Here is a 15,785-nt window from a genome sequence, read left to right as displayed (position 1 = left end):
GCCTCGCCCGGGCTGTGGAAGCACTGAGATGGGGCGGGGACCCCGGGCTGTGGGCTTGAGGCAGCTGCCTGTGGGGCCGTGGGACAGTAGGCTTTCTGAGGAGGGCCTCAGCTGTCCCCAGCCCCTGCCCAGCTGTCCTCTGCACCCAGCACCCGCCACACTCAGCCCTCTGTCTCAGGGCAGGGGCGGGCACCCCAGCCTCTGAGAGCCGCTGGCCTTAGCCACAGGACACCTTGACATAAGCGACCATCGGTTCAGGAGGGCTGAGGGAGTGCTTCAGCCACGAGGCTGTTTGCAGGGCTTTCTGAGCACCATTTCACGGGCTCCCAGCTCCTCGGGGAGCCATGGCGAAGCAGACGTGGTCAAGATCCACGGCCTCCAGCCCTCCAACAGACTCCTTTGTTGGCAGAATCACAGGTCCTGCTCCTGGAGCCCTGGTGCATAGGGCTCCCACTGGGCATAGGCCCTGCCTTGCCGCTCCAGGCCTTGGGAGGGAACTGTGGGTGTCACTGACCTGGGCCGGCCCCCCGCTTGCCTGTTCTCTCCACTACCCAGACGTCAGACAGGGCCAGTCCAGGCTCCCGCAGGGCTGCCGAGAGCCACCCGGAACCCCACTGGGCCGCCCTGGCTTAGCCTCCAAACATCTGCTGTGGTCATGAACCCACAGCCGAGGGGCGAGGGGGTGGCATGCTCACTGTCCCCCTGGTTCTTGATGCCTTTCCCTCCTGTTGCTGGGGCACCTGGGCAAGGCTCCCTACCTGCTTCTGGGCAGTGTCAGCTTCTTTCCAGGCTGCCCATGTGCCTCGCTGGGCTCAGGCCCCATCCTGGAGTGTCGGTAATGCCTGCCATACCAGGACCTGGCCTTGCCCGGTAACCCAGCCCTGCAGCAGGACGTGAGGGGTGCCTGTGCCCAGGGGTCCCTAGCCCACAGCCATCGGGATGTGAATCAAGAGATGATGCTGTGTGCTGAGCTGTCACTGCCAAGTGTTTTTGGAAACCCACGCAATCACAGAGTCCCCTGCCACAGGGCACACCAGGCATGGGACTGGCCGCAGTCTCCCCCCTCACCCAGGGTTAGTAGCTGGCGAGAGCACAGCCCAGCCTTCTGGGAGCAAACCAAGCCACTTAGTTCCCTCTCTGGGCCTCAGTTTACTCATCTGTGAGTGGAGATAGCACATGCCTCTCAGGACTGCACAGAGTGGCAGAAGGGACACGGTGGGGACACAAGTGCTGGAGCGATGTGCCCTATCTCCGGGGGCCTGGGCAGGGATGGGAATGTTCAGAGGGGGACGCCCAAAGTGGCCATAGAGGCGGGCCAGTAGCACTGCCGCTTACTGCACCCTCCCAAGTGTCTAACATCCTTCCTGGCCTGAGGGCCAGGAACGTGCAGCAGCCTTGACGGAATGCTCCCCTGTGCCTGGCACCAGGGCAGTCTGTTTACGTAGATCTTCTCCCCCTGACCCCACGAGGTGGGAGCCTCATCCCCCTCACCGTGTGCAGGTGAGGTCCCTGAGACCCAGAAGGGTACCAGGTCCAGATGCAGAGCTGCGGGGTCTGGCACCAAGTTGGCTGGCACAGACTTGGCTCAGCTGGAGACTAAGGAAAGAGATGGGAGGGCCCGCCTTCTGGGCCATGGCTGAGCCGCTGGTGGCCCCAAGGAGAGTCCAACTGGCCTCTTCAGGGACTCTAGACCCCTGTAACCCCTCCTAATCCCTTTAACTCTGGCCCTTTCAGGATGGGCTGGGAGGACAGGATGTGGGAACCCAGTTCCCGGGCAGAGGCACAGACCCAGCCACACGAGCGGATCCCAGCTGTCCAGTGGCAGCTCTAGCCAGTTAGAGGGCCCTGCCACCAGGGCCATGTGGCCATGAGTGTTTCTCCTCCATGAGCTCGGCCCACCCCGGAGGAAGTGGCAGCTGCTCCACTCCCCTCTTTATCTGCCCCAAAGAGGGTCCTCACCCTCTGTGTTCCTGGTGTGGCCCCTATGGGTGGGTGTGACTGACCAGGGCACAGTGTCCTTCAGGCCCCCGCATGCCTGGCTACTGTGGCCTCGGCCTCCTGGGCAGCATGTGACGCATGTGTCTCCAGGTGCAGCTTTAGAGACAGTGATCCAGGGAGTCCCACGGATGTTAATACCAAGCCCAAATGGGTGGTTTTGTTTTTCCAGTGCTAACTTTGAGATGTCACCAGTAGAATCATTGTGAGTTTGTTATAGTCAATTTATTATGCAGTATTTAGAGCAACACGTTTTGTTGATTAGTGCTACTGCCGGGTTGCTGGCGGCGTTTATAATCCATTGTTTTATTGAAGTTGATCTGCCAAGCGCCCACTGGGTTTGGTAAATAATAAATCACTCTGTTATCCCAACATAAAAGCCACGATACTTTATTATAAGGTATGAAACCAAAATAGGAGCACAGTGCAGAGTTTTTCCTGAAGCTGAGTATGTCCCAGAGCAGTGGTTCCCAGGCCCCCTTGGCGTGATGCACTCTGAGTCCGTCCCTTGATGCCAGCTGAAATTTCCCCAGAGGTATTTTCACGTGTAGTGATGGGGCTGTCTGGGGGCCAGAGCTGGTCCAGGGCAGTCAGTACTGGAGACGGTGGGGAGTGGGCGTCCTTTCCATCCTTCTCCCCGCGGTCCCAGACGTGCCCCGACACTGGGGAGCCTCAGAGGAGTGGGGCTGTGTGATGAGTGCAGAGTCCCCAGTTCAAGTCCCTGCCCCCCGCCCCAACTGAGTGCCCACTTCTGAGCCTCCCTCTCTGTGTCAGTCACCGGGGGTAGTACAGCCCCTCACTCGGGGAGGATTCAGAGATAGTGAGGACCACGTGCTAGAGCATGGAGCCTGGCATAGCATGGCCCTCGGTGGGGGAGAGCTGCAGTGTGGTGGCCATCCCCAGAGCCTGCAGGCAGGACCTCACTGACCTGTGCTCCAGGGCCTGAGGCTCACCTTCCGGCAGCTGGTTCTATGACAGACTAGAGGTGGGAGCCACCAGCAGAACGACAGCCAGGCCTAGTTTATTCACAGAGGGCTCTCGAGTCATGTGGCCTGCCTGTTCTGTGTTTTCAGCCCCAAAACTGTCGTCTAGGTGTGTGCCAGGTGGAGTGTGAGACTGGCCAGGCCCACCTCCATGCCTCTGTCCTTCAATACCAGGAGTTTCCAGGAGCTGGGCTGTGGCCACTCTCAGCCTCGGTCATCGCCCTGTCACTGGGGCCCGTCAGTTAGATGGCTGGTTTTTCCTCCACATCAGACATGTCCCCTGGGAGCTGAGAACAGCCTTTCGAGGACCACTCCTCACACCACGCCTGCTACTCCGGCCCCTTCCGGTTTCTCTCAGGCTAGATGCTGCCCCGCTTGCCCTTCGTGGGTCCCAGGGTGAAGAACCAGACTTTGGTGTGGCTTCAGATCCCTGGGCCCCTCCCGTCGGCTGGTTCAGAGCCCCCAGGTCTCCGGTGGGGCCCCGGGGGCTTTGCTGTTGGCCCTCAGAGCCCTTTCCCACTGTGTCCCTTGGGGTTCCCGTGAACCGCATCACCAGGTCAGTGCCCTAGAGAAGCCGTTCGTTGCTTTTTGTTTTCATTTTTAAGGCAAGCAGGCAGACCTTCTAAAACAGGGTTGCGAAAGTGTGGTGCCCTTGCTAATTAGTGCTCTTCGCGTGCTCACCCAAGGGGTGATTTCTGAAGTTGTTGGGTGCCCGTCCAAGGTGGGAGCCCCACAAGACCCCTCCCAGCAAACCAGCCCCCACCACGTGGGTGTGAGCCCAGATGTGGCTGGGACCCCGCCCTGGTCGTCCTCCCAGAGAGCCCTCCCCTCCCATGACCAGCCTGGGCTTTGGAACAGAGTCCACACGAGGGGTGGAGGCAGTGGGGGCCAGCGGGGAGCACCGTCATCCAGGTTTAAATCCCTTGGGAAGCTGGGCCCCTGGAGTCGGGCCCATTCTTGCGCTGGACTCCAGGATCTGAGGCCAGCCTTGTAGCGCTCCTTGCCTCTCCTGGGCACGCAGGGCAGGCTCACCCCTGTGGCAGGGCTGGGAGGGTCCAGGGTGTGCCTCCAGTGGGCTCCGATTGGGAAAACAACTGGGATACCCCTCCTCACCTGCCGCCGCCTCCCTCTCCCCCGCATCAGATCAAGTGGCATGGAGGGTGTTTCCCAGGGTAGGGTGCCCTGTGGCCCCTCTCAGAACCTTCTAGAACACCGGTCTAAGGATGCCCAGGCCTGGATTGCCCAACTGCAGGCAGGATGTGGCTGGTTGGTGACAAGCTGGACCTCCCAGCTCTGGCCAGAAGAGGGCAGCGTTGTCTCAGGACGTGTGCCTGGCCTCTTCCCCATGGGCGGTGGTCCTCTGGGCATGGGAGGGCCGCCAGCCTGGACAGCAGGGAGAGGCCTGTCCCAGCCCCTTGCTCAGCAGCCAGCCAGTGTCATCTCCCCCTTCTTGCGTGTCGTGGGACAGGACCCCTTCTGTCTCCTTTCCCTGATGTTGGTCTGCCTGAAGCCATACTCTCAAAGGCCTTGCCCTGCTGACCGGCAGAGGTAGGGGCACAGCTGGCCAAAGCCTGACTTCTCTTTGCCCAGAGAAATAAGGCCTCCCGGGGAGCCCTGGAAGGCAGTGGCGCTGTGGCTGCCGCTCCTGCTGTTTGTCACATCTCCGAGCCAAGAGGCATCAGAGTCCTTTGCCACACGGCTGCCCCCGAGCTGCCCCGCCCTGTCCGCCCACAGGTGAGGAGACAGTCCCGTGAGGGCTTGTGGCCAAGGCAGGCTCTGTTCCCAACTGGCCACCTTCCTCCTGCCCCCAGCACCTTTACCAGCCGCCTCCGTCCTGCCCTCTCTCGGGTTACTTGCCTGTTAACTCTGCAGGTTTGATGTGGACCAGACATTAGTTTAAAATGCTTGGGAAGGGCGCCCCCTCCTCACCCGCTCCGTCCTGAGCCATCATGCCCTGGACAGCAGCCTGCGTCTCCATCATAGGCATCCTGCCTGCACCCCTGCGGGCTGCAAGGTGCTAGCTGGTCACCTGGGGCCCCTGCAGCCCCCTTGGCATCCCACAAGCCGGGATGGGATGATTCTGCCGCCCCTGGCAGCTGCTGGGTCTTGTGTTTGCCTGGCGTCTGCAGACTGCAGCCTCACAGAGAGCGAGTACGGGGCTCTTCCCAGCTGGCACAGGGGCTGTGGCAGGGACCTCACACCCCACGCATCCTGGTGCCTGATGTCTCAGTCAGCTTTGGAGAACTGGTGTCATCTCCAGGGCCTACTTCCTAATGCCAGGCCAGCCCAGACCCCTTCCCCTTGCTGTTTCCTCGGAGGAACACTCGGTTGTCACCAGCCAGCCGTCCTGAGGCCCTGATGGTCTTAAGGACATGCCCAGTCTTCAGGGCAAAAGAACACTCTCAGGAGGGCACAGGCCCTGGCCAGCCATCTGTCTGAACCAGTGGCCATGGCCGTCACCGTTCCATCCAGTCAGAAGCACCTTCCACACCCCAACACAGTATCGTGCGTGCAGATACACCTGATTGTGACCAGACACCGTTCCCACGTGCTTTCTGGCCATGCTGTTTAATTCATGCCTCTCACTCGCACCCACTCAGTTGGCTTCACAGCCCACAGTTTGAAAAGCACCGGTCCAGACAGCCCGGGTGCTCGCAGACATCATGGGACACTCACTGCTTACCAAACAAGTGAAATGAAGCATGTGCTGTGCGCGTGACGCCGACTCACTCCCTCCCTGCGGAGGCGGTGGCCCTGACGCCCGGCCCTTGCCCCCCTGTGCTGTGGTGGCGGCAACCCTTAGGGTGGGCAGCGGCCGTGTCCTACCACGCATCAGGCCAGGTACTGTGTAGTGTCCTTCCTGGGGACTTGGGCCCACACTGGTGCTCTGCTTCTCTACACGTCATCCATAGAATGGTGACGACGGTTCTTTCCAGACACGTAGGAGGCCTCAGCTCTTGTCACCATGTGCTCCAGGGCTTGCTGGCTGTGGGGCTGGGCTGGGGAGCAGGGTTGTCCAGAAGGCAGCGGGGAGAGGTCTGCTTGTTGAGTCAGCCTGGGGCGCTGAGGGCGCCTCCAGGTTCCGAGTGGTGGCCTTTGCCCTGCTGCTCGCTTCTGGGGCTTGGCGCTCCCCAGGTCTGGTGGGAGCAGGTGGGCAGCCCGTGTGCCTCGTCTGGAGGGGCTGCCCGCTGCGGCACAGGAACAGGCAGGGGACTGGTGTGCCTTCCGCTCTGCCTCGCACTGAGGTCTGCAGGGAAGCGGGAGTTTCCTGCTGCTCAGAGATCCCCAGCCTGGCCTGGGGTGCAGACTGGGCGGCAGCAGGTTGGGGTCTGAAATGTTCCTGCTCTCGTGCAGAGGCCTGTGCGTGTGCACACACATGGGCATGTACAGTGTCAGGGTTGGATGAGAGGTAGCTGAGAGCCAGGCCACAGCTCAGGAGATTAACATGAAGCTACCAACTGAATGCTGGAGCGTGTCCTCAACGCTCTTCCCCAGCCTTGTATCACTGGCCCAACCATCTCGTAGGCCTTCCGCCTGTGGGCTGGCTGGTCCCTGCAGTGGGGCCCAGGGAGTTGAGGGGGGCCTGAGGAGGGTCTGGGCGGGCCAGTCGTGGCAGGTAGCCCGGGCATGAGGCTGCCCGTGAGGAGCCAGCGGAAGACAGAACCTCTCATCCCAGCCAGGAATAGAACCAGAGGAACACATGTGAGGAACGAGACGCCAGCATGTTGCTTGGAGATGTGTAGGATCTCCCCAGATGTCTTACATTATCACACGCATTCTCCCGGCCAAAGATGGCAAGGTCCCTGGTGGTGTCCCCAGGCAGCCGGGGAGGAGGGACCCTGCATTCTCGGCAGAGCCAAAGCATGACTGAGTGCTCCATTGTCAGTTTGCGTTCAGAGATGAAGTGGACACAGAGGAGTTGGAGGGAGGTGATTAATAAAACGGATGGCTTCCGTCCCTGGATTCCAGAATCGCTTGAATCTGAATCACTGATGCATGTAGGAACTCTGAGGGGGATTTAAAAAAAAAAACAAAAGAGCAGAAAGATAGGGAACTGAGAACACAAAAATAGCTGTCAGCCCCGTGCCCGAGCGTCGCCGGGCAGGATGGAGCTGGCCGGCTGGGGTCCACTTCCTTCTCCAGAAAGCGGATGACTTTGAAACAAAAAGTACAGCTGAAGTCTTCTGGAATCTGAGCGATAAAGCCAGGCCGGCCAAGGAGCTCCAGGCACCCACCACCCCACGTTCTTTGCGTGTTTTTGAGGAGAGTTTGGAGAACTCGGTCAGGCGTCTCGTCTGCCGGGGGAAGCGTCTTGTTTTCGCTGCTCCAGAGGGCTCCAGCGTTGCGTGTGTTCTTGTGGGCTTCCTGGTTTTTTAAATAGTGCAATTTCTGTTTTTCTTTGAGATCAGCAGAGTCCCGTAGATCTTCCTGCCCAGGGCTGCTGCAGCTCGCCTTCTGATGTGGTGGCCCCAGGAATCTCTGTCCCCCACGCTCCTGGCTCTGTCCTGTCTGCTCAGGCCATTCCTGGATGTTCTAAATCAACAAACCACAAGCCTTTTTCCTCTGTCGCCTCTGAGGAGCCCAGATGGAAAGCTCGGCTCCCCTGGTGAACTGGGCCGAGGCACCATGCAGCTCTGCTGCCCACGACTGCGGGCCCTAAGAGGACACTGACCTGCACCAGGGGTGGCGTCTCCGTTCTAAGGGTGGAAAAATGAGGCCCTGGAGGCCGAGTGCTAGATCTAGCCGGGTCTGAGCTGCTGATCCCCTGACTCAGGGCTTTGCTGGACCAGCGTTGAGAGCCTTGGTTTCCCCACAGTTTCGGGCTAAGATGTGCCCCAGCCTCCTGGCCAGCCCTGGGGGCCGTGCTCTGGGCAGGGGTAAACCTACAGACAGCTGTTGCCCAGACATCACGTCGCACCTGGAGGCCCTGGGAGCAGACGCCTGGGTGTGCCTGCTCGGGCCTCTCTGTTTCGTCCTCCCGGCTCCCGCGCAGGGCTTGGGCGGGTCACCTCAAGTGAGGCCCAGCCCCCCCATCAGCCCGCCTCAGACAGGGTCCCCCAGAGTGTGTGACTTTGACCCAAAGTGAAGTTCCCCTGCCCTGCTGGTGGGGCTCTTCCCCGCCCCTGAGAGTCACCTGAGGTGTTATCTGGGGCCTTCTGCACTGTCGACTCTGTTTATGGTGTTTTGCAATCGGAAAAAGACAAGAGATTACAAAGTGCCCGGCCGGGGACTTTGGATTCCAGCAAGGCGTCCAGCCATCCTGAGCATTCAAGTTCTTCCTTTAAAACTCTGTTTCTGTGGAGTAGCTGGTGCTCTGGTCAGGCTACGTGGCCTGACTCCTTGTTCCACTCGTAGGGCCAGGGTCCCCCACTCTGTCATGCGGGATGGGGGCCCCCAAAGGCAGGCGCACAGGCAGCTTCTGGAATATTTGTTGAGCAGCTGTGTTTACCATTAGGGTTTGGATTTGAATGAGAGGCCCTTGTGGTGAAAGGCGTGGCTTCCTCGGCTCAGATTTGCCAGCATGTGCGGCTATAGACTGCCCCCCACGGGGAGCTGAGGGTGAAGCCAGGCAGTGAGCAGAGCTGGACGGCAGCCAATCAGAAGGCAGCCCCCGTCTCCTCCTCCTTCCCCGTTGCCCTGTGGTCCCCGGGCCCTGAAGACGCCACAGGATCCTGGGGGCTGGACCCATATCCCTTAGTCAGTTTTGTCACCATCACCGCCATGACTTGGCCATGACCCTGTGAAGGGCCTAGGGTCTGCGGAGATCCCTGCTCTGTACCTGCTGGCAAGCAGCCTGCTAGGGTGCTTGGGTGGGATAGGATGGCGAGGCGCTTAGTGTGTGCGCCCCGCTCTTCTCGTTCGGTCCCCTGTTGGCATGGGTGACCGAGTGGGAACCAGCAGTCCCTCACATATCCAGTCCCATCCCACTGCTGAGGGTGCACAGGGCCCTCCCTTTCCTGCCCTTGGTCAGCCAGGGCCCTGGGTCCACCGTGAAGCAGCAGGGGCCTGGGAGCATAGCTCACCCACTCCATCCTGCCCCGCTGCCCTGGGGCCCGGTCACTGGGTGTCCAGAGGGCAGGCTCAGCAGGGCTCCTGACCCAGCAGGCCTGCCCGTCTGTCCCAGCACCATCCTGCCTCTGCAGGCTCATGGCTCCCAGCTCGGGCCTCTTCTGTCACCCCACTCTCCATTCTCTCTGTCTGTGCCTGCTGGTCCCTGCTCTGCCACCTGGGGCTGTAGGGGCACCCGGCGGCCCCCGAAGGGGTTTGCAGTTGGCTAGGCCCCAGGAGAGCCCCACTGGACATGAGGCTGTCCTCTGCCCTGCCCTCAGGGCCTGGCAGAGCATGGCTGTCTCACCCCAGCAGGGCAAGGGAGAGGGACGCTTTCCTGTGGCCGAGGGGCCCCCAGAGCTGAAGCAGAGCCATCAACTGGGTTTCGCTCTAACACTGGGGCCTGCGAGGGGCAGGTGGTGTGGCTCAGTCCCCTTTCCCTGTCTGGCGGGTGTGTCCATCCCAGGGCCCCTGTGTGGCTCCCATGAGCATTACCTCACGGGCTGCAGCCATTCCCTGTGCTGGGTGCAAGGCGGCCCTGATGGGTCAGAGTGCTCACACACATGCGGGGGGCGGATGGGGGCCTGGGGACATTGCCGCCCCTCCCTCCTCTCAGTGAGTCCCCACAGCCGGGCACGTGGAGGCCGCAGAGGGCAGGGGCTGTGTGCAGGGTCAGCCCCACTTCCCCTAGCCTTCACTGCTCTGGGGTCAGAGGTCACCTGGGATAGCCTGAGGTTCCTTTGCTGCTCGAGCGCCATGAGGAGACACTGGGTGGGAGGGTCCCAAAGTGCTCCCTGCTCTGGTCGCGATGCAAGGGGGCTTGGGCTCAGCCCCCTGCAGTGTCCAGGGCCAAGCAGGCTGCCCGTGAGTGGGAGGGAGGCATGGGGCTGTGTCCCCTCCTGCCCCTTCTGCCCCCCGCCTCAGGTCCTCCTCTCCCTGCAGCCTGTTCGACATGGGCGGTGAGTATTACTGCTTCTCTTCTGACATCACCTGCTCCTTTCCCGCCAATGGCAAGTTCACCGCAGACCAGAAGGCCATCTACGAGGCGGTGCTGCGCAGCTGCCGTGCTGTCATGAGCGCCATGAAGCCAGGTGAGGGCGGGGCCCACGGAGAGGACCGCCTGGTGGGGTGCCGGGCGGCAGGGCACCTCTGATAAGTGGGTGCTGCCCCCTTCAACCCACGTCCATCCCTCCCTCACTCGCCTGGCCCATAATGCCCTGATGGTGTCGGTCCCCAGGGTCACTGTTAGGGAGGTGGGCTGACCACCAGGCAGGGACAGAGCTGGGAATCGGGCAACACAGCCCAGGGTCATCCCACATCCCATCCGACCTCCTGCAGCTGCATGTCCCCCTGCCCACACTGGCCCCTGGGATGTCAGCATGGCCCCTGCCCTGTCCCGAAGCAGAGTCCACTCTGGGAGCTCTGCACATGGGCACCCTCTTGTTCAGGGCCGGTGACTGCGGCTGCATTTGGCAGGGCCAAGTGTGTCTCCTGGGTTTGGGAAATGGTGACCAGAGGCTTTGGGGTCGTCTGAGGACCTGGCGTGACATGTCTTGAAGGCTGAACTTGGAGTGCAGACTGAAATCAGGGAGACCAGCAGTCAGATTTGCATCCTCCATGGAGTCTTGATTTGAAAAAAGAAAAAGGAGAAAGGGTTCTGAGCCCCAGAACTCTCAAAGCCCCAGGATGTGGCCTCCTGTGGGCCCAGGACCTGGCAGCCCGGCCTTTGGCTCACAGCCCCTGTGGCCCCACAGCGAGTCATTGGGATAAGTTACCCGTGGCTGCCAGCCAGGGGCTGTTTTGCAGGGGTCCTCAGCAGCTGTCGCTTTCAGAGGTGAACTGTGAGCAGGGCTTTCTGGATGGCCCCCTGTCCAGCCCTGAGAGCCCCCACCAGAGGCCAGGGAGCCATGAAGGGATGCGAGGGGCACGCCAGGCTCCAGCCCCGCACCCTCCTTGCCTAGCGTGAACAGAGCTTAGTGACCAAATGAGTCCCAGGACAGGGAACTCAGATGTGCCCCAAAAGGAAAACAAGGAAGGAGAACCCAGAAGTGGAGCTCCTGATGGGGCGGCAGCGTTGATTGGATCTGCCTGGTTTATCGGCTGTGGAAGAAGACAGCGTCTTGTGCTAATTGTTTAAAAAGCAGGAGTCTCCTTGAAGGTTACTACAGGAAACCTCCAGGACAGAATGTTGCTAAAGACACAACAGTGACGATGGGGCGGCCAGCGGCCCCCTTTTGTGCAAAAGAAAAGGGGACAGTGAGAATGTGGATTCATGGGTGCTTGTAAATCCATGGGGAGGTGCAAGGAGGGAGCCAGACCACAGGCTGGGGGTGTGGGAGGAGGGGAGTGCTCACCAGGGGCCTTTATCCCTTTTGGCCTTTAGAGCCCGGACTGCACCCGCTGTCCTGTGAGACCCCGCCTGGTGCAGCAGTTGTTCCAGCGGCGGCCACGCCGCCTCCTGCTCTCCTTAAGCCCTCCGTCCACCGGGAAGAGGAGGTTTTGCTCAGTTTTGGAGGGCATGGGTCATCTAAATGACGAGTGTTTCAGAGGGAGCGAACAGCACTGGCTTGGAGGGTGGGTTGTGGCCCCCGGCCCCAAGGAGGCCCTCCGCCTTACGCCCCGCCCTGTACTGCAGTCATGGTGGAGGTTGAGCAGATCACATCCCCTTTCCCTTTGGTGGACTCTTCACCTGTGCAGACAGGAGTGAATTAGATGTCCAGGAGGTCCAGGCCCTGGGCTGGAAGGGGCCAGCACCCCACTTCCCAGTGGAGCCAGTCAGAGCTGAGCCATGCTGCCAGGGAGGGCTGAGAGGGGCCAGAGCCCACTGTGAGCTCCCAGACCCCTGTGTAGCTGCGCCCCATGGCAGGTCTCTCAGAGGGTGGAGTGGGCCTGCTTGCACCCGAGCCACACTCCACCCTGGAGACGACGGGGCAGGCAGAGGGAGCCCAGGCGTGGCCGGCGGTTGAGGAGAGCAGGTTGGCAGGATGTTGAGCAGGCGGAGCTTCGGAAGGACACTGAGTCCTCTGGGGCTCTTTGCTCACCTCTGAGCTCCAGGCTTCAAGGCCTGGCCAACCCACCTGCCGCTCACCCCCAGGAAAGCCTGCTGGGGTTGGGCAGGGCCTGCGTGTGTGGCACCTTCTCAGCTGGTGTCCTGGCCAGATCAGTCGGCCAACAAAGCAACCCCAGTTCTGCCCAGAAGGTGGCCAAGCCCACAGGCAAGTCCCGAGGGCCCCACGTCCCAGCATTCACCCTGTCACCCTGGTCCCATGGGGCTGCCTGGCCATGCCCCTCTTGGGGCAGCCACAAGGCCTCGGGACCAGCTGGACCGGGCTCAGCTGAGCGTCTTTGCAGACTGTGTGGGGTGGTCCTGCCAGCACACAGTGGACACAGGCTGGGCCTGCACTGGGGCCTCGAGGTTCCCTTGTGTGCGGGATGGAGCAGATGCCCCACAGTACCCCCAACCTCTACCGCCCATTCTTGGAGATCGTGGCCGCAGGCCGAGCCTGCCTCCTCAGTGCCTCACACAGTGCGGGCCCCACAGGGTGGCTCCTGGGCCCACAGAGCTGCTCTCAGATGGGGGCAGGTCGCCTCCCCATAGCAGCAAGGAGGCCGCGGCCAGGGCAGCCCCATGCCCTGTCCTAGCGGAAATGCCCCTGGTTTGTGGGTTCGGCTCCTGGGCCAAGACAAACTCCCGCTGAGACTGCATGGCTGCTTCCTGTGACCTTGCAGGGAAGAGTAAATAAAGGCAGCGGGGTCACAGCAAGCCGCCCAGAGCAGAGCAGAGAGGGATGTCAGGGTATGCTGGATCCTGAGGTATGGCCCCAGGGTCTGAGGAAGACAGGCCTTGGCCTCCAGTCCTCGGGTCAGAGGGGAGCGTCCCTCACTGTCACTCAGAGATAGCCAGGGAAGGAGCACTGAGCTCCCTCAGAGGGTGGACAGGGCCAGGCCAGGCAGCGGTGGCACGTGGGAGAATGCCACCCATGCTGGCCCCACGGAAAGGGCCTGGATGCCACAGCTGTGCGCTGGCTTCTGGCTGGGGGGGATCGAAGCTCTCCATGGCTTCTGTCAGGGCAGGCAGCCTACCCTGTGCAGACCACCGTGTCACATGGGCACCAGAGAGTGTGCCAATGGGCCCCGGTCCTCCTGAGGGGAGGAGGCACTGTGGGGAGGGCAGGGGTGCGCCTGGCAGGGGCGGCCCCAGGTGGCCCGCATGGCCCACCACGTGTCTCCTGTGGCTCATGGTTGGGATGCCTTGCCGGCTCTGCCTCCCTCCCGGGCAGGGGCTGAGCTCCCCTCAGGCCTCTCCTTAAAGATGACCCAGAACCCAGGGTCTGGTAGAGGTACAGGGACAGCATGCCACCCAGACCGCAGATGACCTCTGGGGCAGGAGCCAGAACAGCGAGGGCCCATGTCCCTGCTGCTGGCCATAGGACGGTGGGCAAGCTCCCGCCCTCCCTGACCTTCTTTACTCCCTCAGAGCTGTCTGCCAGGCAGGGGGGACTATGCAGAGACTGCGCAAGGCAGCCACGCTCGGTTCAGCATCGAGGCACCTACAGCCCAGGCGCACGCTGCCCCCTGCCCTTCCACAGGGTGAGTGGGTCCCCAGAGGTCCTGGCAGCAGACGGGTCTACAGTGGTGTGGGCTGGAGGCCCTCAGCCCAGCGCCAGCTCGGCCTGCCAGGCAGCTCCCTGCGGCCCACAAGCCTGCCCCAGGACCCCAGCCCTGAACCTTCCCGCCTGCACCCCCAGGGCCTGGCGCACACATCATCCCCTGAGGGCCATTGTCTTCAGATGAAGTGAGCTCTTTGTTTGGATGTGTCTGTGAGGATGCAACTCGAGGGGCCCTCTGCTGCCTTGCTGGCTCAGCTCAGGGCCTCAGAGACCCCAAGGCTGTCACACTCTGGGCAGGAGGCCTCAAGGCAGTGATGGATGCTGCTAAGGCTCTGAGGAGCTGGCCCAAGCAGCAGGCCCAGCAGGCTCCCAGCCCATCAGGAGGTGTGGCCAGAGGAGGACCAGGTGGGCACAGAAGGACAGCTGGTGACCTAGGGCCACTCTGGACACATACTGGGGCACAAGGGTGGGGTGCAGACCCAGAGGCTACCCTGCCTCCCTGGAATCTGACTGCATGGAGGAGCAGGGTCGGGCACACCCGACTTTCGGGTCATGCCAGGAGGGAGGCTGGGGTTCCTGCTAAGGCCACACGTTTACCAGGCTGGAGCAGGGCACAGGCCTCTCCCTCTCTGGGCTCAGAGGCCACGTCCAGCCATGGCTGTGGCAGTGCAGTGCTACACTGTGGCAGGAGGAGCTCTGGCAGTACAGCAAGGAGCAGTCAGGGAGGGCTTCCTGGAGAAAGCCTCAACACAGGCCCGTGGGAGGGATGGGAGTGAGTCTGGGAAGGTGGGGTCCTTGGAGGCGTGGTCCCGACTCAGGGAACAGCAGGTGGAAGGGAAGGGGAGTGCCAGCACTGAGGCATTGACCCAGGAGCGGGTGAGGGATGAGGCTGCAGAGCAAAGCCAGGCTGAGGAACTCGGGGCTCTGTCCTCAGGGTGGGGACAGTCTGACCCATGTGCTAAAGAGACGACCCTGGTATTTGACTTTATGCAGGAGGCCGTGGGGGATGAGGCATTGCAAGAGCCGGGGAGAAACCCGGGCCGAGGTCCAGGAGAGGTGGGGACCCGCAAGGGGTCAAGATGCTTTGGGGAAGAGGAGACAGATGTGCGTGCTGGAGGTGGGAGGGAGGCAGGGCACGTGACGCCCAGTCCCTGCAGCGTGATCCCCACTGTGCGTCCCCAGTGTGAGCAGGCTTCGGGGACCGCCGATGCCTTCTGGCCGGTCGTGTGGGCTCTGAGGTGCCTGGGGCTGCTGCGGGAGGGGAGCCCCGCAGTCAGGCCAGGGGCTGCCCCCACCGTGGTCTGGGCCTGGCCGGTGGGGGGCCCTGTGGCATATGCCCACCCCATAGCCTAGCCCAAGGACAGTAACCTCCACACACTTCAGGGGCCTCTGCCCTGGCTGTGGGTGTCGTAACCACCATCCGGGCCAGACACTGGGGCCAAATTGCTGGAGGTTTAATCACTGTCACAACCCTAACCACACACAGGCAGAAACTCCCACTCCGGGCCAAGAGTGCTGTGTGGAAGGCCTTCCCCGAGGGTGCACGGGCGAGGAGACTTGAGGCGCCGCGGGGACCGCCTGGGCCCGTGCATCCGGCCCCCACAAGGGGCCGTGAGGACAGGAGAGGAGCCGAGCTGCCGGCACGCAGCATGATTTATACCTGCCTCCCGCCCTCTGCCGAGGCCCCGCGCTGGAAGTGAGCCCGGATTGTAGTCAGGCTGTTTCCTGGGGCTCCTTTGTGGTGACCAGAAAAGACCCCTGCCCCAGAGAAATGAGGCTGCGCAGGGGCTGGGGCGTCGGCCACCACACAGGACGCCCTTCCTCAGCCCTGGGGCCAGGCTGGCTGCGGGAGCCGAGTTTGCAGAGCCTAGGGAAGAGCGCCGCCCCTGACCGGGTGCTCACTCTGCTTGGCCCCGGGGTGCCCTGGAGGCAGCCACTCCTCTGTGGGAGGACGAGAAGCAAGTGGGCAGGCCCGTCTAGTGGACAAGGGACAAGGGGGAATGTGCACAGGGAAAAAGCATCACGACAGCACAGAGAGCAGCTGGCTGGGGAAGGTCTCGCCAGGGAGGGGCCGACTTACAGGAACCCCCTCCGCCCCCTGCCCCCTCGCTGAGGGTGAAGAGTCACAGGCCTGCCCAGTGCAGTCCAT

At 62.0% G+C, this 15,785-nt stretch overlaps 1 protein-coding gene across 3 annotated transcripts in view; it reads left to right on the top strand.

The window, feature by feature from the left end:
- Positions 1-15,785, top strand: part of PEPD (peptidase D) — a 119,154-nt gene that overhangs the window by 96,572 nt on the left and 6,797 nt on the right. For all 3 annotated transcript variants that reach the window (XM_044760356.2, XM_070498803.1, XM_044760355.2), the window contains one exon: positions 9,969-10,117. In XM_044760356.2, coding sequence (XP_044616291.2) covers positions 9,969-10,117 — 149 coding nt within the window. The remainder of the gene's footprint in view (positions 1-9,968; positions 10,118-15,785) is intronic.

The sequence above is a fragment of the Equus asinus genome, chromosome 26 (assembly GCF_041296235.1).
Source record: "Equus asinus isolate D_3611 breed Donkey chromosome 26, EquAss-T2T_v2, whole genome shotgun sequence".
Taxonomy (NCBI): domain Eukaryota; kingdom Metazoa; phylum Chordata; class Mammalia; order Perissodactyla; family Equidae; genus Equus; species Equus asinus.
Note: the sequence above shows the minus strand (reverse complement) of the source record. Positions and strands in the feature narration are given on the sequence as shown.